Genomic DNA, 21,486 nt, shown 5'->3' on the forward strand with positions numbered 1-21,486 from the left:
GGTCTGGGCTCAGGACTCTGCCGAGCATGCCACAGGCTAGGCAGCATTTCTAGGGTTCACACTCAGCCCGCCCTCACCAGCATGCTCTTCATACAATGCTCCTGGCAGAAGGGAAACTGAGGCTCAGAGGAGCAAAATGATTTGCCCAACGTCACCTGAGCAGGATGGGAACCCAGGTCAGTTTGACCCTACCATCTGTGTCTCCTGAGACCTAGGTTATCCACCAGTTCTCCACTGGACAAGAGGAACATGCACTTCTTACTCTGGACCCTGGCTGGCCCTTTCCCCACCCTGTTACTCTCAAGGCCAAACTTCCTCCCAAACTTGACCTTGAACCTAACCCTTCTGGGTACTAACCAGACCTTCACAGCCCCGTTCAACCAGGCCCCTACAGCCAACCCCGGCAAGTGGTATTTCCTAGGACTGGATGCGGATCTGTGTCCACGCTAGCCTGGTAAGGCTGCCCAGTCCCTCTTAGCAGAGTCCTTGTGGGTTCCCTGGGACATCCTCATCAGGCTCCTGCTGGCTCACAGGCACGAAGAAGGCTAACAGTCACAAGTCCTGTTGACATCCCTGGCTAGGGTGACAGAAGTGGACATGGTGGCTATCAGAGGGACCATAGCACATGGAAGTCAGAGGAAAGAGGAGACCCCAGAGACACAGAAGGCTGGAAGGTCTGAGACGGCTCCGGGTCCAGGCTCTGCACCGTCACCCAAGCTCCCGTGCACACAGTCAATGGTAGTGTGGGGGCAGGCCCTGGGCAGGGGCACAGAGGAAGAGGACACAGGTCCATGGAGCCCTCAAAGGGCTCATGATGGTGAAGGGGAGGCCATCAAACAAACCCATCATTCATCAGTCATTTGCTAGTGACTTAAAGGGCCAAGCGCTGAAGATTCAGGGAGAACGACAGTGCTATCCCGGAAGGGGCTGATCAGGTGGGTGGGGCACAGTTTCTGAATGCATTCTCTGTACTGGTTCTGTCCTGTACCCTGAAGACACGGGATGGCCTAGCTGACAAGGATAGAGGGCAGATGGATGAAGGTAAATGAATAAGTGAAAGGCTTCTGCTGGCTGGGCGGGTGAGTACATGAGCAGACAGATAAAGGACGGACGGATGGATGGATGGACAGACAGATGGACGGGCAGAAGGGTGAGTGGCTGGGTGAGTGGACGGGTGGATGAATGGGTGGCTGGATAGATACACGAACAGAAGGAAGGACGTGTGAATGGCCAGCTGAGGGTACGGGAATAGACAGTGTAGCAGGATGAATGGGTGGAGAAATGAACCAGGGTAAGGAGGACGTGCCAGTGAGCAGGAAATAGGTAGAAGAGTGGCTGGAAGAGCACGAAATGGGTAGAAGAGTAAAAGAGGAAGATGTGTGGAGGTGCTGGTGGACATGGGAGGGCAGGGGAGTGAGGAGGGGAAGGGTGGCCGGAAGCTGGCGTTTTGGGGGGTGGAGCGGATCGTACGTACTTAGCTGGATGGGACCACCGTCTCAGAAGTAACAGGGCAGAGGCCACCATCGGAGGCCACAGAACTCCAGCCAGAGCAGAGCCTGGACTTCAGCCACAGGTGACAATAGACCCCAGGGTCCCCCAGAAAACAAGAGGACACCCAGCCTTAGCTGGAAGCCCCAACGGCTATCTCTGCCCCTCACTCACCTCTCCGTGGAATGGCTTCAGGCTCTGGGGGCCGGCGCACCTCGGGCACAATGAGGGGGTCTTCCCCTTCACAGCAGGAGAGCATGACGTGGTTGCAGGGGTAGCCCAGGTTGGGGTTAGACTCACATGAGTGGCCCTCGGCCCGCACACGGAGTCCTAGGCCACAGCAGTCACAGCATTGCTGGAGAGAGACACGCATCACTGCCCACAGCCCACCGGCCCCTCGGAGCCCATCCGCCTTTCCCATGGACTGTAAGCCCGAGGGACTCCCTCAGGGTCCCCAGGAGGCAGCCTGGGGCCGCAAGTGAACTCTCCAGAAGAAAGACCGCATTCCCCAGCCTCCCTAGAAGCGCAGTGCGGACCCCGGACTAAGTTCTAGCCAGAATGGTGGAAGGGGAGCACTGTCTGTCCTCAGGAGAAAGGCTCTTCTCAGCACCACAGTCAGGGCAGCGTTATTCACAGGAGGCAAGAGGCAGAAGCAACCCAACAGCCGTCAGAGGAACATGTCACAGCCACGCAATGGATGGTTACCTAGCCTTGAAAGAGAAAGAGCGCCTAACACACGCTACAACATGGTGACCTTGAGGATGTGAAGCAGAGTGAAATAAGTCGGATACAAAAAGAAGAAACAGAAAGAGAAAGCCCTGTGAGGACAGGACTTATCATGGGCTGTTCGTTTCTATATCCTTAATGCCGAACGCGGCCCAGGTCAGGCTGGTGTTTGACGAGTAGCTCCTGAGTGAGCTGGCCGCAATGAGAGCTGAGGACGGCTTCTCTCCAGATGAAGAGGCTCCCCCAAACCTCCTATGGAGGAGTCCCACAGGGAGCCGAACCCCAGCCCGCAAGGGCCTCAGGCCCAGGCTACAGATGCACAGGTCGGGCTTGCCTTGTACAAGGAGATGCCGCACGTGTCATTGTCCTCAGCCCCACAGGCCTCGCCCTCCTTGGCCCCCATGACGCCAGCCATGCAGCTCTTCTCCTTCAAGTAGGACACACAGCAGTGCTTCTGGGCTGTCCTGCAACAGAGGGGTCCCTCAGCTCTGCCCAAGCACCGGACCCCATCCTCCTAGTGACCCTTCCAGGAGGAATGACCGGGCCCATTTCCCAGAGAATAAAATGAAGCTCAGAGAAGGCAGCCCCTGCCAGAGGTCCACAGCAAGCAAGGCCTGTGCTGGTGGCACTTCCCCCACCCCTACCAAAGAACGAGGGTTCTGTGTCTGAGGTCCCTCAACAACACTCAGGCCTGGGGCCCAGGGGACTTCACGCTGTCTATCCCTGACCAGTGTGGGAAGGGTCAGCATTCCAGGTCCCCACAGGGCTGAGAAGGATAGGCAGACTCAACCCCAGGAAGCATAGGGCAGCTCAGTCTGGAAGACAGCAGCCTCCAGGTCCCCCGGCCATGACGCCCCATATCTGTAGGGCTGCTCTGGGGAGCCAGCACATAAAGATGGGGGTCTGGGAGGTGGAGTTTAGTCTCAATTGAGAAAGGACATGTCCCAGTGGGAGCTATTCAGTGACAGAAATGCCTATCTATGAAGTAGTGAGCTTCCCATCACAAGAGGAATACAAGCAGAAGTCAGGGCCCCTAAGCTCCAAATTCTTTGATAAGGCACGCTCTAACTCCTAAGTCGTCCCCAAACTGGTAGGATGACAAAAGGGAAGGGAAAAGGACAAGGTTAGAATTTAAATGTCTCTAAAAGAGGCACAGAGGGCTAGACATTGGGAAAACAGGGGCTCTGACTCTGGCCATGCTCCCAGGGAGCAGTGCGGCTTTGGGTGAATCACATCACCTCTCTGGACCTTGTCCTTACTGAGAAAAATAAGTAGGCTGGGAAAGAAGTCCTCCCTAGGAAAAAGGGAGAGGTGAATGGCTGAACAAGACGTTTTCCACACTTAGTGCCAAAGGGGCAAAGGTACAAATTATTCCTTTGCGGAGAACATTAGAGTCAGTAAAAACAATCCACACAGACAGCAGAGGACAGTGAGGGGCCAGACTTCTGGAGACCCCAGGATAGCAGAGTGGGGGAAAAAAAGAGGGCTGAAGGCTCCTGGTTCAAAGCTGAGGAAGAAAATCTCATGGGGTCTGAGCAGTACACAGTGAGTGAGGCCCCTCCCCACTCCCAGGTGGTACCAGTCCTTGAACACAGGCTCCAAAGCATACCATCTTAACCTCACTTGTCAGGCAGGCTACAAATGTGCGTGGCTGGTATATTCCCGCAGCCAGCCTTTAGGCTCTCTTTCCTGGGGTAAGCCTGGCCGGTGGGTTCACAGCAGCCACAACATGCACGTGGAGACACGTGGAGACTGCGCTCCCCTTGTACTGCCAGGGCCCACAGGCCAAAGCAAGTTGGAATCTGGAAAAGGTAAACGGGCAGCTCTGCCTGTTCCGGGGTGCCCACCTTACCTGCAGGCATCACCCTCCGCGCCACTCTCGGGGATTTCCAGGCACTCGTCATTGTCGATGGCCCACTGCTGTCCAGCGGCACAGCACGTCTCGATCAGATCCTTTGTGGACACTGGAGTGGAGGGGCAACACAGGCAAGGTCACCACTCTAGAGGAGGCACCTGGTTCCAAGATGTTCAGAGATGCTGCTGGTGCTGTCTGGACCCCCATTCCCAGGGAAGGTAACTCACTCTACCCCGGACGCCCTAAGGCTGCTGTGCTTGGTGGCCACTGATAGTTCCCAAGGACAACGGGCTTCGGAGAGCTGCCTGCGAGGTTAAGTACCCCCCATGGGGGAGGAGGTTGGCAGAACTATGGCCAATCAGTGACTACTGACTACTACTGACAAAAACCCAGCCCTGCCTCAAAGGGGACAGTGTTGGGGGCCACTCACACTCCAGAGCTCCCAAAGGGATCGGAAGGGCATCAGCTAGCTCCTTCCCTGCCCCCTCCCCAGGCCGGTTCTCCAAATGAACAACTACATGCACAAAACCCTCAAATCAGGCTCTGTTGGGCTTTTTTTTTTTTTTTCTTTTTAAGATTTTATTTATTTACTTTTGAGAGAGAGAGAGAGAGGGCACACGAGCAGGAAGTATGGGCACGGGGAGAAGGAGAAGACCCCCTGCTGAGCAGGGAGCCCAACACGGCTCCATCCCAGGACCCCAGAATCATGATCTTCAGCTGAAGGCAGCCGCCTAAATGACTGAGCCACCCAGCCGCCACTCAGGATCTGCTTCTAAGGAACCTGACCTAAGACACCAAGATAGGATAAGGCATAAGAAGAAATAGCAGCAGCGAGGGAAGATCAAAACTCATCTAGGAGGGCCGCCTGTTGGCCCAGTGGGCTGAGCATCCAACTCTTGATTTCAATCAGGTCATGATCTCAGGGTAGCGAGACCCAGCTGAGCAGGGAGTGTGCTCAAGATTCTCTCTCTTCAGGGCACCTGGGTGGCTCAGTGGGTTAAAGCCTCTGCCTTTGGCTAAGGTCATAGTCCCAGGGTCCTGGGAACGAGCCCCGCATCAGGCTCTCTGCTCAGCGGGGAGCCTGCTTCCTCCTCTCTCTCTCTCTCTCTGCCTGCCTCTCTGCCTACTTGTGATCTCTGTCTGTCAAATCAATAAATAAAATCTTAAAAAAAAAAAAAAAGGTTCTCTCTCTTCTTTTGCCCTCCCCCCACACTTACGCTTGCTCTCTAAAAAAACAAAAAACAAAACAACTCATCTAGGGAAGTTAGTGGAGAAAATATTTGTGTAGCTAGGAGAGCAGGAGGAGGCAGGGGTAGGGAAATGTCTTAAAACTGAAAGGCACAGGGGCATCTGGGTGGCTCAGTCCTTAAGCATCTGCCTTCAGCTCGGGTCATGATCCCGAGGTCCTGGGATTGAGTCCTGCATCAGGCTCCTTGCTCAGTGAGAAGCCTGCTTCTCCCTCTCCCTCTGCCTGCTGCTCTGCCTACTTGTGGTCTCTCTCTCTGTCAAATAAATAAATAAAATCTTTAAAAAAAATGGAAAAATCAGAAAGCGTGCCACATGCCAGGCACAGGTAAGAACCCTCATGCCCGGGGGTAGAAGTGGTCCCTGGCACAGCGGGTCTGGAAGGAGATAAGGCACCGCAGACACAATTAAGTACACATATCATCCTGGACCCAGAGGTTCTACTCGTGGCTGTGCACTACAGGGAAGTCCTCAGCCAGACCCAAAATGTGACCACTACAAGGATGCGAGATGTTGGTGTCATTTGTGGAAGTGGGTGTTCATCAGTGGAGGAGTGGCTGGATAGAATTTAGGGATGTCCTCCATGGAGGACCCCACAGCTGTCAGGAATAACAGATTAGATGTACCCACAAAATATGGAGTGGTACAAAAAAAAGCACTGGGGTGGGGGGAAGGAAGAAACCAAGTGAGATCTGTTACACAAATGAAAAATACTGAGAACAAAATTAAAATACACATTTTGCACATTAATTAAAAACACACACACGTGCAAATTAAACAGAGGGGACCAGTTGCCTCTGGTGGGGCAGAAGTCAGCAATGGGGAAAAGGGATAAAAGGGAATAAATACATAAATAAAACAAGGGAGAGTCTTAAAGAGACAATAATGTGTGAGGTGCCAGAAGATAAGTATAAATAATGCAACCATTTGCTTCTGAGGTCTAAAAATAAATGACATGCCAAGATAAAGCACATCTAAGCCAAAAGATACATTAAAAAGGTGCTCACATCACTAATGATGAGGCAAATGCAAATTAAAACCATAATGAGATATCACCTACACCTGTCAGAATGGCCACTATTAAAAAAAAAAAAAAAACAAGAAACAACAAGTTTTGGTAAGGATGTGGCAAAAAGGAAACCCTTGGGCATGCTGGTGGGAATGTAAACTGATACAGTCAGATTACAGGTATGCAGATTCCTCTAAAAATTAAAAATAGAAATACCCCATGATCCAGTAATCCCACTACTGGGTATTTACCCAAAGGAAACAAGACACTAATTTGAAAGATAACTGCACCCCTCTGTTGTTGCAACATTATTTATAACATCCAACATATAGGGAAGCATCCAAAATGTACATCTGTGGATGAATGGATAAAGAAGATGTGGTACAGATAGACAATGGAATATGACTCAGCCCTAAAAAAGAATGAGATCTTGCCATCTGCAACAACATGGGTGGAGCTAGAGGGTATTATGCTAAATGGAATAAGCCAGACAGAGGAAAACAAATACCATATGATTTCATTTACATGGGGAAAGTAATAAACAAAGCAAATCCGCAAATAAAAAGAAAGAAAGAAAGAAAACAGAATCTTAAATACAGAGAGCAAACTGGTGGTTGCCAGAGGGGAGGTGGTGGGGGGATGGGTGAAATGATAAAGAGGATTACGAGATAGAAGCGCGTCCAGTTATGAAATAAATGGAGATGAAAAGTACAGCTTAGAGAATATAGTCAATAATGCTGTAATTAACATTATATGATGACTACATTCATTGTGATGAGCACTGAACAATGTACTGTATTGTTAAATTGATCTAGTACACCTGAAACTAATACATTGCATGCCATTATCCTTTTAAAATTTAAAATAAAATTTAAAATAAAAAATTTTAAACCAAAAAAGGTAAAGCTCATCTAGAATACCTATATCCGTGCTAGGGCAACAACAGGGGTGTAACGGAATAACTTTGAGCCTGAGCCCACATCTTAACGCTACCATGGATAGCTATTTCCTTTCTCTGAAGTCTTAGTGTCCTCCTCTACTCTGAGGACCTTTAGCTGCAGAAGTGCTAAAGCCTAGAAAGAACTCTAAATATCCCTGAGCAGTACACGTCATCTAGCAAGGAACAAACGTGCCGGTGGATGTCAGCAGACTGCAAGGTTCCAGGAAAAGAGTGACAGCTTAGTAAGAATCGCCAGCTTCATCTGCAGAGTGGGCATTTCAAGTTATTAAACTTTTCTAGGTTTCAAGGCCCTTCTGTAGAAGAGGGGAAATAAGTTTCAGTAACAACCTGAGATCTGTACCAGGAGGAATGAAAAGAATGATCTACCGGAAACAAATAGCAAATGTCACGCTCAGCGATGAAACACTAGACACCTGTCCCACCGAAGTCAGAAATGTAATAAAAATGACTACAGACACAAATAAATACTGAGAGGGGATTACTACACCAATGTGAGGGGATTGCTACACTAATGTGAGGGGATACCATCGCATAGAGTTTCCTTTTTGTTGTTGTTGCTTGTGGTGAGAACGTGCTAAGATCTAGTCTCACAGCAACTTTCAAGTACACAATACAGTATTGGTAACTAGTCACCGTCCTGTGCCATAGATCACCAGAATTTAGTCATCTTATAACTGGATGCAAGCTTGTACCCTTTGCCCAACATCTCTCCATCTTCCCAGAACTTCCCCCCAATTCCCTGGAAGCCCCCAAACAACTCCTGTTTCTTTGAGTGTGGCTCTTTTTTGATTCCACATGTAAGTGAGATCATACTGTGTGTGTCTTTCTCTGGCTGACTAAGTTCACTTAGCATAATACCTGTTAGATCCATCCACGTTCTTGAAAAATGGCAAGATCTCCCTTTTTATGGATGAGTAATATTCCATTATGTATATACATATGTATGCATATATACATACACACACCTATATGTACATATACATACATACCTATGTGTACATATACATATATACATACATATACATATACACACATACATATACATACACATAAGTCTATGTGTGTGTATACATATATATACACACTCATCATAACTGTCTCTTTTTTCCTTGAATTATTGCATCTGCTAGTATCTCTAGGACAACACTAAACAGAGTGTCCACAAATAAAAAAGAAAACTTAATACAATAAAAGTGTAAAATCCCTATACGGCAAGAGACAGCATATCCAACCAGCCCCAGTTACTGTCATCACATCACTCATTTTTAAGACTCCTCATAGCATTTATTACTGTGTGAAATCTTGATTATTTATGAAATTACTTCTTAACCCACTTCTTTCTCTACAAAGACACTAGAGTCTCTGTGGCCACTAAAAGTGATGCCACTATTCCATGTTTAATCCTTTCTCATTACACTCTGGGCATGTGGGAGTCATGCCTCACTTGAATACTTCTGTGGATGGGGAGCTCACGCTACCTCAGCAGTTTGTCCTTTCTCTGCATAGTTCACATCTTTCTTGTACTGGACTGAACTCTTACTCCATAAGCCTTCTCCAAGACTGCCTTATTGAGTGAGATCAGGAGATTGCAGTGGATCCCTGGGTCTTAGCCAAGTGACTTGAGATAGGTGCCCTACTGAAATAACTGTAAGAGCAGAAATGAAGTACAGGCTAGTGCCAGCCTTGGGTCCAAGCACTTTCATCCTTACAGTTATGATGAGTGAGTACTCTTGTCTCCCCACTTCACAGATAAGGTGGTGAGTCAGAAGTCCCAAACCTCAGTTTCCCCTCTCCAGGCCTCAGCTTTCCCACATCCATGGCATGGATGACTTGATATAGCTGATCCTAAAGGCCCTGTCTGAGAATCTGACCAGCATCAGCCTGAGAGCGGGTTCTGCTTCCCTGTGGATTGAATGGTGTTCTCTTCCTGCCCCCTCCTTGATCAGAAGCCAGGTTTCAGCCTGCGTTTGGCAGACATCCCACCATTCTCCACTGGCCTTTCCCACTCTGGCTTCCCTCTGTTTCAGACAAAGGAACTCAAGAGGCCATGAACCCATATGCTGGGAGGGCCACCCACTTGGAACAGGAGGGACCAAGCCTGGCGCTGCTTGGTACTGTCCAAGATGTGGGAGGCAGGGCCAGGCAAAGCTGCATAAGATGTGTACCCCCGTCTCCTCATCCAGAAGACACACCTTCCTTCCCCATCCCAGTGCTGGAAGACTCAGCCCAAAGGCCCTCTCTTCCAGGTCTCCTTCCTTGATCAGCCCCTCTGAGGTCCCCAGCCTCTGTCTTTCTCTCTGGTTCTTTTTAAGTTCCCAAGCACCACCATTCAGATGTCCAGTCCCAGGATTCTTCCCTTCTCCATCTCCACCCTGGCCCTGGCTGATCTCATCCAGCGCCAAGCTCCAAGTACCTGCTCTACCTCGCACCCCCCACCCCACATACACACATTTGTCTCAGCTGTAGTTTCGTGCACACACACCACAGCTGGCTAAGGAACCACCAACAGTGCTCCCTAGTGCTCTCACTGCCAGAACTATTCAGCAACTGATTTCCCTCAAACCACCTCTTCCCAAGGTCTCCCCTGCATCAGTGAAGGGCCCCTGGCAACCTCAGAACCCTCCTGCACCCATTCCCCATTTCCCATCTCCCTCCGTCACTCAGCAGGCCATCTCCAAAGTGCATCCCAGTCCACCCACCGGGCCCTTCACTCCACCACCACCTCTTGGTCCAACATGGTCCCTGTTCCTTCAGGTGTCCTCTTCCAGGCCCTTGTCCAGAGGGCACCAGAATAAGTTCACACATAATAAATCAGACTGTGTCTCTCCTTGGCCTATAGGCCCCCAAGAGTTCCCCTTTCTTTACAAAGACCTGTTGACTGCTCCACTTCATCTCCTTTCTCTGATCCTCTTTGCCACACATTCTCTCCACTCCTTGAACTCCCTGGGCTCAATCCTGCCCCAGATCCTTTCCGTGGACTCTGCTTTCTGCCTGGAATCCTCTGCCTTTTTCCTGTGCCCTTTCCCACCAGCACTGTCAACATGGCTGGCCCTTCTCCTTCAGGGTTCTCACCTCCTCAGAGAGAAGCTCTCTGACTTCTGGATCTAAACTCACCTCTATGCCAACCCTCATCACACACCCTACTTCCCCGGCCTTCCCTGGTCCCAATCGGCTCAGGGAACCTGTGGTCCACAAACCCCTACCGGAAGGCCACTGCCCTCCAGGACGAAGCACCCCTCCCTGGTTGGACAGTCACAGCCCAGAGTCACGTCCAGTTCTGACCCTCAATCCTAGCCCTATATGCTTCTCTTTGCCACTCTGTCTCTGCATGCTGGTCCAGGTGGGGAACGCCTATCTCTGCGTTGTCCCACTCACCATCCCTAACCAGCCAATCCACGTGGGACTCCCTGCCTCTCCATCTGCAGGGCTCCCACTGGCACTCACCTCCAAACTGGGGGGACCAAAAGCCCCCACTTCTGGCTTCATTCACACCAGCACTTGATACAGGCTTCCACTGTGATGTCCCTGCTGTCAGGTGACATGCTTGTCTTAACCACCAGACTCAGAAGGTCTCAGGAATCAAGAATGTATCTGAGTCCTCTTAAGACTCCCAAGGCCTGGGGCTGAATCAAGCAGCCCAGGCCCTCGGTGTAGACAATCTCACGAAAAGCTTACATCAACAACATGATGTTGGATGATTATTTTGATTTTCCAGATGTGTAAATAGAGTTTAAGATACACAGCCCAGTGCACAGACTTAGAAAATGCGGGAAAAGAATGAAAGTGTGGCCCATCCATCTGGCCCAGACCGCCTCTCCAGCAAGGGGGCCAGAGGGGAGCATGGGCTAAGGGGACACAGACATGTCACTCACCCTCTGAGCCTCCATTTCCTTGCTTGTAAAATGGGCAAACGACCTCTCTCTGCCACGCTTCACAAAGCGGGGCAGTGAGACGATTCAGTGCCTGGCCAACAACAGGCGCTTGGGAACCAGTACCTCCCTGGCCCTGGCACACATGTGTTTGTGGAATGCTCACCAGTGAATTAGTCAAGGAACAAAGGAACTGACCGGTAAATGGATGGACAAAACAATAACCCCCTGAGCGCAGGAAGCTGGTGGGGCTCTCGGCAATCCCTTCCCCGGCCTTTTCTGCTTGCCTCTGGGTTTCTGCGGACTCCCCCATTTCTGGCCACTTTGCCACCTGGCCAGAGCCCTGGGCCAGAGGGCGTGCAGTGTCCCTAGTCTGCTGATTATTTGCGAGTGAGGGCTGAAGGGGAGGGGCCTCTCCCTCTGTGACAGCTGCAGCCGTGACCCTCTCTCTGGCCTCTAGTGACATGGGACGGCCCCCATCACTCTGGCTTCCGAAGGCTCTGCCAGCCGTCTGCCTCACAGACTCTGGCAGGAAGCCGCCTCCGACATCCCTGAGCAACAGAGGGAGAACAGACCCACTCTGGGAAACCATTAACTTCGTCTGGGAAGGTGGACAATACCCAGAGCCAATGACACTGTGATCTCATTTTCAGGTACACGCCCAGGAGAAACAGGTGTCCGTGGTCTCCACCTGGACCCCCACAAACATAAGCCCCAAACTGCAGAAAACTCAAGGACGCCTCAACAAGGGAAAGGGTGGAATTGGGCCCTGGCAGGACCACATGATGTGCACAAATTCATTACAACCATACACAACAACACAGATGAATCACAGACAGGATCTTGGGCAGGGGGAGAAGCAAGTCACAGAAGAAGACCGCAGACTGCCTTTTAGAAGAAGTTCAAAAATGGGGAAAAGCAAAACAACTGTACAGCTCTAAAGAAAAGGAAGGAGCCCATGTGCATGGAAGTCAGGATGGTCAGAATGATGGAACAGATGGGCAGGGCAGTCGGGCCACAGCCTCTGTCCCCACAGCTGGTACCTCCAACAGCGGCCCACTTTAAACACTCCTTAGTAGCAAAGAGGTTACCAGAGGCTGGAGGAGGACGGATGGGAAGTCAGCTTGGATGGGCACAGGATTTCAGTTCAGGAACATGAAAAAGTTCTGGAATGGGGCACCTGGGTGGCTCAGTCAGTTAAGCATCTACCTTTGGCTCAGGTCATGACCCCAGGGTCTTATGATCAAGCCCGGCATTGCATCAGTCTCCCTGCTCGGGGCAGGGGGAGGGGAGATCTGCTTCTCCCTCTCCCGCTGCTGCTCCCCCTGCTTGTGCTCTCTTCATCAAATAGATAAATAAAAGCTCAAAAATTAAGTTCTGGAGATGGATTAATATACTTGCACAATGTGAACATATCTCACTGACTTACAACTAGTTAACGTGGCCAATATCATGTTATGTGTATATCACTGCAATTTAAAAAACTAATAATAATGCATTGCATTGTAAAAAAAAAAAAAAAAAATGTGACCCAGCACTTCTCCATCCAGAAATCTAATCTCGCCCACAGACATAAACAAGTTGGACAGTAATGTTTGCTACCCCTGAATTTGTGAGAGCAAAGGTGAGGAACAACCAAAATCTCATCAACAGGGCAGTGATTAAATAATTTGATGTATTTCTGTCCACTCTTATGTAGATGTTAAAAAGAATTATATGGTCTGATTTCTGAATGTACTATGAAGAATTGAGAACAGGGGCGCCTGGGTGGCTCGGTGAGGTAAGGGTCTGCCTTTGGCTCAGGTCATGATCCCAGGGTCCTGGGATCCAGCCCCACGGCAGGTTCCCAAGCAGGGATCCTGCTTCTCCCTCTGCCCGCCACTCCTCCTGCTTGTGCTCACTCTTTTGCTCCCTCTCTGACTAAATAAATAAATAAATAAATAAATAAATAAAATATTTTTTTTAAAAAAGTTATCCCTTTTCATTTTAAAGGGATACACAGACATACATGGACTATTTCTGGAAGGACAGCCAAGACCCTGGTAACAGTGGTTGGCTCAGGGCAGGACCTGACCGTGGGAGGGAGGAAGCCCACTAACATTTCACTGTTCGCTCCTTTTGTATTTTTTATGCGTTTCTTATCGTATGCAGGTATTGCCCATTCAAGACACATTCTGTTATAAAAAGATTCTGAGATTCTAGAGATTGTAGTCACCTTTGATCACAGAACAATGGGTGCCCTAAACAATCCAGCTCGGAGGTCACGACCCCTTCGGACAGTCCCCTCTCCCTGGACATCAAAGTCCTAAAGAATGTTGGCTTTGGAAATGCTGCGGAAAAACCTGGGCACCTGGCAGGAGGGTGATGAGTGGGCCATCTCCGCCAGCGCCCTGTTTGGTCAGGATGTTTGAGAGGCCTGAGCAAACAGCCCAGAGCTGCAGCTCTCTGCTCCCAGCAGCCTGGCGTTCTTGGGGGCGGGGAGTGGGTACCTGCAGGCCCTGGGAGCACCTGGAGTCCTCTTACAGGGACTGTAAAGTGGACAAACAAGAAGAGTTCCCGAGCTTCATCTTCCTGAGCCAGGATCACAGGCACAATAGTCACAACCAACCTGGGCTGAGCCCACCCACCACGGCCCCCCAATTCAGCCCCTTCAAGATGCCTTTCTCCTCCCAACCCCAACCGGAAAGGGCAGTCCCGAGTCTCCGTTGCTCTTTCCAGCACCTCCCATCACCTGGTTTCCTCGTGGGGTGGTGTCTACTCCCTGCCCACCACTGCCCAATGGCAGTGGCACTGGGCTGCTCTTGTTGACGGGCTGGAGGCTGGGTCTCTGCCCTGGCCGAGCCCCCTGGGGACCCCAGCTTGCAGCCACTTCATCTCCCCTCCAGTTCCAGAAAGAGGGTCCCACATGCATCCCCATTTTACAGATGAGCAGGCAGCCACCCAGAGAGGAGGCCCCACTTGCCCCAGACCACAAGCCCAGCCAGGGGCAGCCGCACACTCCAGAGGACAAGCCCCTGAGCAGCGCACTGAAGCAAGCAAAGGAGAGGGTGAGGAGGAGGGAGGCAGGGGGGAGTTCAAGTTCCTCTGCAGCAGCTACTCCAGGGGAAGCAGGGCCCCCCCACTCCTAGGGCTCCTTTCCCATCCTCACCATGGGCACAAAAGCCCCTGCTTCCTGACAAAGCCAACAAGGCTGTTGCGGGAAAGATGGCTTTTGTAACACCTGGTGCTGGGTGAGCTGAATATGCATTTGAAAAAAAGACTGAATTTTGATTCCTATCCACACTGCCTAAAGAAACAGATCTAAATACGATCGAATGTGAAAGGTGAAACACATTAAAAGAGGAAAATAACTTCATGAATCTGGAGTAGACAAAAATTTCTGTAAAAGGACACAAAATACATAAAATTAAAGATCAAGAAATTACATTTCATTAAAATTAGGGATTTCTGTGCTCCTCACAAGAGAGCATTTGCAATGTACTCATCACATATCATCATTAAGAAAGTGGAAAGATGGGGTGCCTGGGTGGCTCTGTTGGTTAGGCTTCGGCTCTCGGTTTCAGCTCAGGTCATGATCTCAGGGTCGTGCGTTCGAGCTCTGAGTGGGCCTCTGTGCTCAGAGCAGTCTGCTTAAAGACTCTTTTCCCTTTCTTCCCCTGTCCCCCATCCCAACTTGCACGTGTTTTTTCTCTTTCTCTCTCTCTCTCTAAAATAAAAAGTTTGCCTGGGTGGCTCAGTTGGTTAAGCATCTGCCTCCAGGCTCAGGTCATGATCCCAGGGTCTTGGTATCGAAGTCCACATCAGGCTCCTTGATCAGCAGGGCATCGGCTTCTCTCTCCACCCTTTCCCCTGCTCACACTCTCTCTCTCTCTCACTGTCTCTCTCTCAAAAAAGAAATCTTTAAAAAAAATAAAAAATAAAATGTTTTAAAATGGGAAGAAAAGTTACACAATCAAACAAGATAATGTGTGATCCAACAAAAGACACACAGAATACATAAAGAACTCCTAGAACCAGTTAGACAAAGAAAGGCAATTTAAAAATGAGCAAATGACAATGGAATGTCCAACAGTAATACAAAAAATGTGCTCAACATCCTAAGTTAAGAGAAAATGCAAATTAAAATCAGAACAAGACACCACTACCTATCCACCAGATTGGCTAAAATGAAAAGGAACAACCACATCCAGTTGGCAAAGATGCGGGGCAACTGGAACACTCACTCACTGCTGTGGGGATGCAAACTGGTGGTATACTTTGGAAAAATGGCCGTGTCACGTTCCACTCCCACGTATATACCCAACATGAATGCCTACATCATCCAAAAGACTCCATTAAGAACGTTCACAGCAACTGTCCTCATCACAGCCAAAAACTGAAAATAGCCCAAGTGTCCTCTCATGCTAGAATAGATTAATAAACCATGATTTATTCTGACAATGGAATAATACAGAGCAGTCTTTTTAAATGAACCACTGCAACAACTGTAGGCAACAACATGGGTGTCAAACATATTATCTTGAGCTAAAGAAGTTAAATGCAAAATACCACATGGCTCCCATTTTACAACAAACAAACAAAAAACAAAACAAAACAAAAAAGCCTTCAAGCGTAGGCAAGAAGGTGGAAAAAGTCAGCATCGTGGTTTCCATGAGGGAGGGAGAGCAGAAATGGCTAAGAAGGGGCCCCAGGAAAACTCTGGAATGCTTGAAGTGTTTTAGATCTTGATCTCAGTGGAGCTGCCTAGGCGTCTTCATATGTGAAAATCCACTGAGCTGTTCTATTAAGATCCGTGTGATTCACATCAATTATACTCCATAAAGAGTATAATAAATAAAAATACAAAAATAAGAAGTTGTCAGGGGAGTACTGTTAGACTAATCAAGATTTAAATGGCATCTACAGCATACGTCAGCACAAGGTTTTAGAGAGAAGAAAACTCAGGCGATGTAACAACACAGATAAGCTAGATAACATCTAACCGGCCTTGATTAGAGGGGACTTGACAAAAGGAGCTCTGCAATGCACTCTGGGGGCAGGTGGGGAAATAAATAGGACTGTGGTCTGAGAATCAGATGGCATTAGGGATTACTAACTGTATTAAGTGCAGGGTCCCAGTATGTACTAATATGAGAGAAGGCCTTTATTTTTCAGAGTTGTACCATATATATAGTGTCACGATTGAAAGGTCTCCATCACACACACACGCGTGTGCACGCACACTCACACCGCATCTCGAATGAGAAAGAAGAGCAAGACCTGAACAGTCATGGGCCTGAAACTTCTTCCCTGAGCCCCTGCCCCTTACAGCAGCCCCACCAAGGGTCCATCCCGGCTGCCCGGAGTGTGCTGGGTTCCGGTGGAATCCTGGGGTGTGGGGGTGTTGTGGTTGGTGGAGCCACAGGTATGGGGACTCTCTGGTGGGCTTAGTCAACACAGAGGGGCTATGAGGCCCCATGCACGTGGCTGCAGCATCATCTTTGGGAAGCTCTGTGGGGGTGGTAGGTGAGCAGCAGGATGACCCGTGCAAAGGAGGGCCCTACCGTCCCCAGTTTCCCAGGGAGCCAGGAGTAGGATGGGGGGTGTACCTGTCCTCTGCATTTTAACTAGACTTTTCCACTTAGAATTTTCCAGCTGATGACAAGTTGACTCCATGGAAAAAAGGAGAAAAGTAGAACAGGCTGCCCTGATCAAGAACAGCACAAAAACTCTTGACAAGCTCAGTTCTGTTCAGAGAGAGTGTGTGGAACTGGCCTCACTTTTAGAGGAAACCACCCTAGGGAGAGTCACCAGACACACAGAAACCAGACGCAAACTCTGAAAAACTGAACGGGACCATCCCCCTGTCTGAGATAATAACCTTCCCAGAAAAAGGACAGGACAAAGATCCAAACGCTGGAACCCAAGAGTGGACAGCTCACATTCTAAGAATGAACCAGTCCCTGAAGATCACTCCAGAGTTAGATCATGGCCTACAGCTTTCTAAAACAGGGCCCGTGACCAAGAGCGGATGCCCATGAGGGCCCCTCACCCACAGGTGACCTTCATCTAAAAGGAGGGTTGTCCCTCCCTCCACTCAGGCTCACCCCAGGCTACTGGCCACATCCACCGCCAGCTGAAGCTCACGATGGCACCCAATCCCTGAGCAAGACTCCTCCCTCCCTGTGCTCTGGGAGGGGGCCTCTCCCAGCCCCCAAGCCCAGTGCGGTCTTCCAGTATCACTCAAATCTCAAACCAAAGGCACCGACTATCAGAACTTCATCAAGACACTTTGGGACATGCTCTGTTCTGCCTCAAAAGAACTGTGAATTGTATCTCCCTCATTATGAGTTGAAGAAACTTGCTGCCACCTACAAGACTGTACTTTTTGCTCAAAAAGGTTTGATGGAATTCTGGTTCTAAGGAAAACATTTTGTTTTATACATGATTCTTATCAGTGACTTCATTCTACTTCCCTGGTCTTTCTGGATAGTTCAATTTAATTACCAGTAATTATCGTACATATGTAGTTTAGTAAGAGAAGATGTTTAACTATAAGGCAGTTTTAGTTTCCCCAGGCCAGTTTTTTTCTATAAGAGAAATGTAAACATTTATTTTTCACCTTAATAAAGAGGGATTGGTTAAAGAATTACAGAAATTAGGGGCACCTGGGTGGCTCAGTGGGTTAAGCCACGCCTTCGGCTCAGGTCATGATCTCAGGGTCATGGGATCGAGTCCCGCATCGGGCTCTCTGCCCAGCAGGGAGCCTGCTTCCCCCTCTCTCTCTCTCTGCCTGCCTCTCCATCTACTTGTGATCTCTCTCTGTCAAATAAATAATAAAAAAGAATTATAGAAATTAAAACATCACATAAAAATTGGATTTTTTTTTCCTCCTCCTCTTTGAGGCAAACAGAAACAGGGCACCAGCAAGGTTTTCTGCAAAGCCCCAGGTGGTGACGCTGACACAGAGGTCCAGCCTAGGGAAGAGACAGGGAGTACCCAGGGATGGGTCACCAGACGAGGGGGAGGGGCCAGGAATCTGGGACCACAGGCTCTCAGTTTTCCCAAGGGGGATACCACAGGACCAGGCTGGGGTCCTTCCAGAGCCAAATTCCCAGTTACTTCACCCAGCAACTTTGCATTTCTCTTAAGTGACGTGGGACTGCAGCCCCATCAGATCCCAACCCCACATAGACCTTTACCACATTTCTCCCCAACCCCCAAGTAGCTTGGTCCTTGGTCCCCTGCAGCCTGCACCATAACTCAATATTCAGTGGGCAATGAGCACATCCCGGGGGCCCAGGAGAGGTGAGCTGACACCGCCATTCTGTACCAGCCAGAAAACCCCACCAGAACCCTGCTGTCCTTCCACTGGGAGAGCAATCTCATGCAAGTCCCTTGGCCCATCTGGTCCCACATCCAGGCTTTAGGGGTCATGTGATGACAAACAGGGAATCATGAGGCCTTCCTTGGGCACCTCCCCACCCACCCACCTACTGCCCACCTGCTGCCCACCTGCTGAGCAGGGCAAACTCAATGGGGGAAGAAACAGAAACCCAGCAGACCTCTAATCAGGTTTCCACCTCTGGCCCAGACCTCTGTCTGGCATGCCAGATGCTCATGGTCACTGTCAAGGCTGTGTCTCTACCTGAGTATCAGCCACCGGCTCCAAACCCTCCAGAAAAAGACCATGAGTAGCCCTGGCCTACAGACTTGGGGGCACCCCCTCAGGAAGCACAGCCCCAAACCAAACCTGGGAGGTGAGGCATCCTGGAGAGATCCTAATCCCTCCCCAGCCACAGTCTACGTGGCCATCATCCACAAAACCTGCTCCTGTCCCCATCTGTCCCACACCTGCGTCCCACTGCTCTCTGCTGGCAGAAGCTGAGCGGAAGGGGCAGCAGCACAGATCCCCAGGCAGGCGTGGCCACCTCGACCAAAGTCCACAGCACCGTGAACCCCAGCTCTTGCCAGGCTCCTCTCCAGGCCCAGGAGCAACACCTTCCATGGCTGCCAGCACAAGCGCCACACCAGTCTCTGCGGGTCCCCAGCCCCGCCCACACCTGTGCTTGTGGCCTCTTCACGACACACTCTTCAGTCACCCTTTGCAAGGACCATCTGTTCCCGGTGCTTTGACTCCACTGGGCTGGAGGTCAGGGCTGGGGGCCCATGTTCTGAGCTCACGGAGGTTTTGGCCAGCCCCTCACCCACCTCTGGGCCTCCGGGTCCCAGCTGGGTAATTAGGGGTGGTAAGGAGTAGGGAGACTGAACTGTGGCAGCGAACTGGCACTCCCTGCCTCCTTTACTGGTACTTCAGTGTATCTGAATGAGCTGCCAACATTTACAAATTGGGAGATTTCATAGAAAATTCCAGATCCCTGGCTTCTTTTAGAAAACCCGAAGTTATAGGCCACACTGGGCCTCCCTGCCCCAGGGCACCAATCAGAGCTGGGGAGCAGCTGCCCCCACATTCCATGCGCCTTCCTGGTCCCACGGTCTGCACAGCCCCTGTATGGCCCCGTCAGCCGGCGGCTCCTATCCTCCAGCTACCCCACTGCCAGCGTCTGACTTTGCTCCCCCATCCTGTGTGTTCCACAAGTCTGCTTGTGACAGCAGGTACACACACTCCAGGCTGGGGGGGAGTGTTCTGCTTCCTGGTTCCGAGCACGGGGCCCATTAGCACGTTGGGGCTGAGTGGGGCAGATGGCGGGGCGGGGGGTGCCAGTGAAACAAGACATCTTCTGTCACTCTCCACCCCCCTCCTACCCCCCTCTCAGGAGCCAGGGGCTCTCTGCGCCCAGGTGGGCAGTTCCCTGCAACCAGATTCCACTCTTCAGCCTCCTCCACCCTTCCCCCACATGTATCCCAGGGAACCCGAGATTCCAAAAACTCTGTGCCTGGGGCTGAGGGCACAGGCAGAGCTTGGGGCCTGCAGACCCCACCCTGGGTCCTTGGTGCCCCATGTGGATCTGTGACACCGGCAGTGCTGGAGTCCCTGACTGCTGGCCACAGGAGCTACACGCTCATGCCAGGCAACTGGGCAGACCCAGCGGGGTGGTCAGAGCAAAAGGCTGAGAGTCAGTGGTCGGCAAATGTCTGCTGGCTTCATCAGCACCCTCAGTGACCCTGGACAAGTCGCTTCACTTCCCTCTGCCTCAGTTACCTCCCTTGTAGTGACGAGGAGGGGGTGTCATGAGGCTCAACACACCAACACAGGTCAAGTGACCAGCACAGCAACTGCCTTATCATGACCGCTTCCGCCGTAGGCCAGTCCCGTGAGGGTGAAAGACGAGACCATGTGCAGACCCAGGGAGGGCGCCTCCTCCCCGTCTCTGGGATATCAGCCACCCGGTCAGGCTGTGCCCCTGAAGACAAGACCTTAGGATCAGGGCGTCTGCTGACTCAGCTGGCAGGTATTGGGAGAGAAGTGTGGAGTGGGGAAGGAAGGGCCAGGGAGGACCCCTGTCCTGCCCATCTGGAGGCAGCTAAGAGTGACAGCCCGGGGTGGGGCACAGGAAGTGAATTCCCCCACCTAACCCAACTAGGCCTGGCCCCTCGGCTTTTTCACCAGCAGGGACAGCTCCTGGCCACAGAAAAGACACAATCTGTTCACTGAAGCACAAAGGCAAGTCTGCAGGCCCAGCCCCCAGGGTGCAGTGGCCCTCTGACATCAGGAAGACAGGAACTCAGTCCCAAGTGGCTGACCTTCCTAGTGCTGCTCCTCTCCGTAATCCTGCGGTGGTAAGGTCACTCTCCCATCTTACAGATATGGACACTGAGGCTCAGTGAGTCAACCGCCTGAGGTCACGCAGCCAACATAGAGGGGCAGGATTCACACCAAGGATTTTCCCTCTGAGGACTGAGCTGGCTTATTATCCTCAGTGCCACTGGCCCTGAGCCCATTTTCCCAGTATGTGGACCCAAGGAGGGCCCCGCAGAAGAACCTCAGCCCACATAATGCTAACCTTGGTCTACAGAGGCCTCCTCTGTAAGGCCCCAGATGCTGTGGGACAAAGGACACAGAGGACACAAACTCCTGGCCGGGCTTGGGGGAGGCACTGGCAGGCAGGCAAACTGACACTGCTCTCAGGAGAGCCCTGAGCACAGACCTCTCAGCTCCAGTTCGCTGAGGCACCAAGGATTCTGGAAGGCTCAGGGTACAGGAGGCCAAAGGGCTTGGTTAGTCCTCAGGCCAGTCTCATCTGCTGTCTCGGGCTCAGTGTATAAACAGGAGGCAGCCCAGAGCGCAAAGGCCATTGCCTTCCTGACAGAGACCCGAGGCCTAGAATCCACACCCAGGGCACCAGCTGTGAGCAAAACTTGCTGGGAGACAGACCCCAGCACCCAGTGCCCA

At 50.9% G+C, this 21,486-nt stretch overlaps 1 protein-coding gene across 4 annotated transcripts in view; it reads right to left on the reverse strand.

The window, feature by feature from the left end:
- The window catches only part of FBLN2 (fibulin 2), an 83,986-nt gene that overhangs the window by 24,847 nt on the left and 37,653 nt on the right, over positions 1 to 21,486 (reverse strand). For all 4 annotated transcript variants that reach the window (XM_045063367.1, XM_045063365.1, XM_045063366.1 and 1 more), the window contains 3 exons: positions 4,067 to 4,178; positions 2,549 to 2,678; positions 1,663 to 1,843 (listed from right to left, as the gene is read on the reverse strand). In XM_045063367.1, the coding sequence (XP_044919302.1) occupies positions 1,663 to 1,843; positions 2,549 to 2,678; positions 4,067 to 4,178 (423 nt within the window). The remainder of the gene's footprint in view (positions 1 to 1,662; positions 1,844 to 2,548; positions 2,679 to 4,066; positions 4,179 to 21,486) is intronic.

Source organism: Mustela putorius, unplaced genomic scaffold, assembly GCF_011764305.1.
Source record: "Mustela putorius furo isolate JIRA1106 unplaced genomic scaffold, ASM1176430v1.1 tig00003850_pilon_pilon_pilon, whole genome shotgun sequence".
NCBI lineage: Eukaryota > Metazoa > Chordata > Mammalia > Carnivora > Mustelidae > Mustela > Mustela putorius.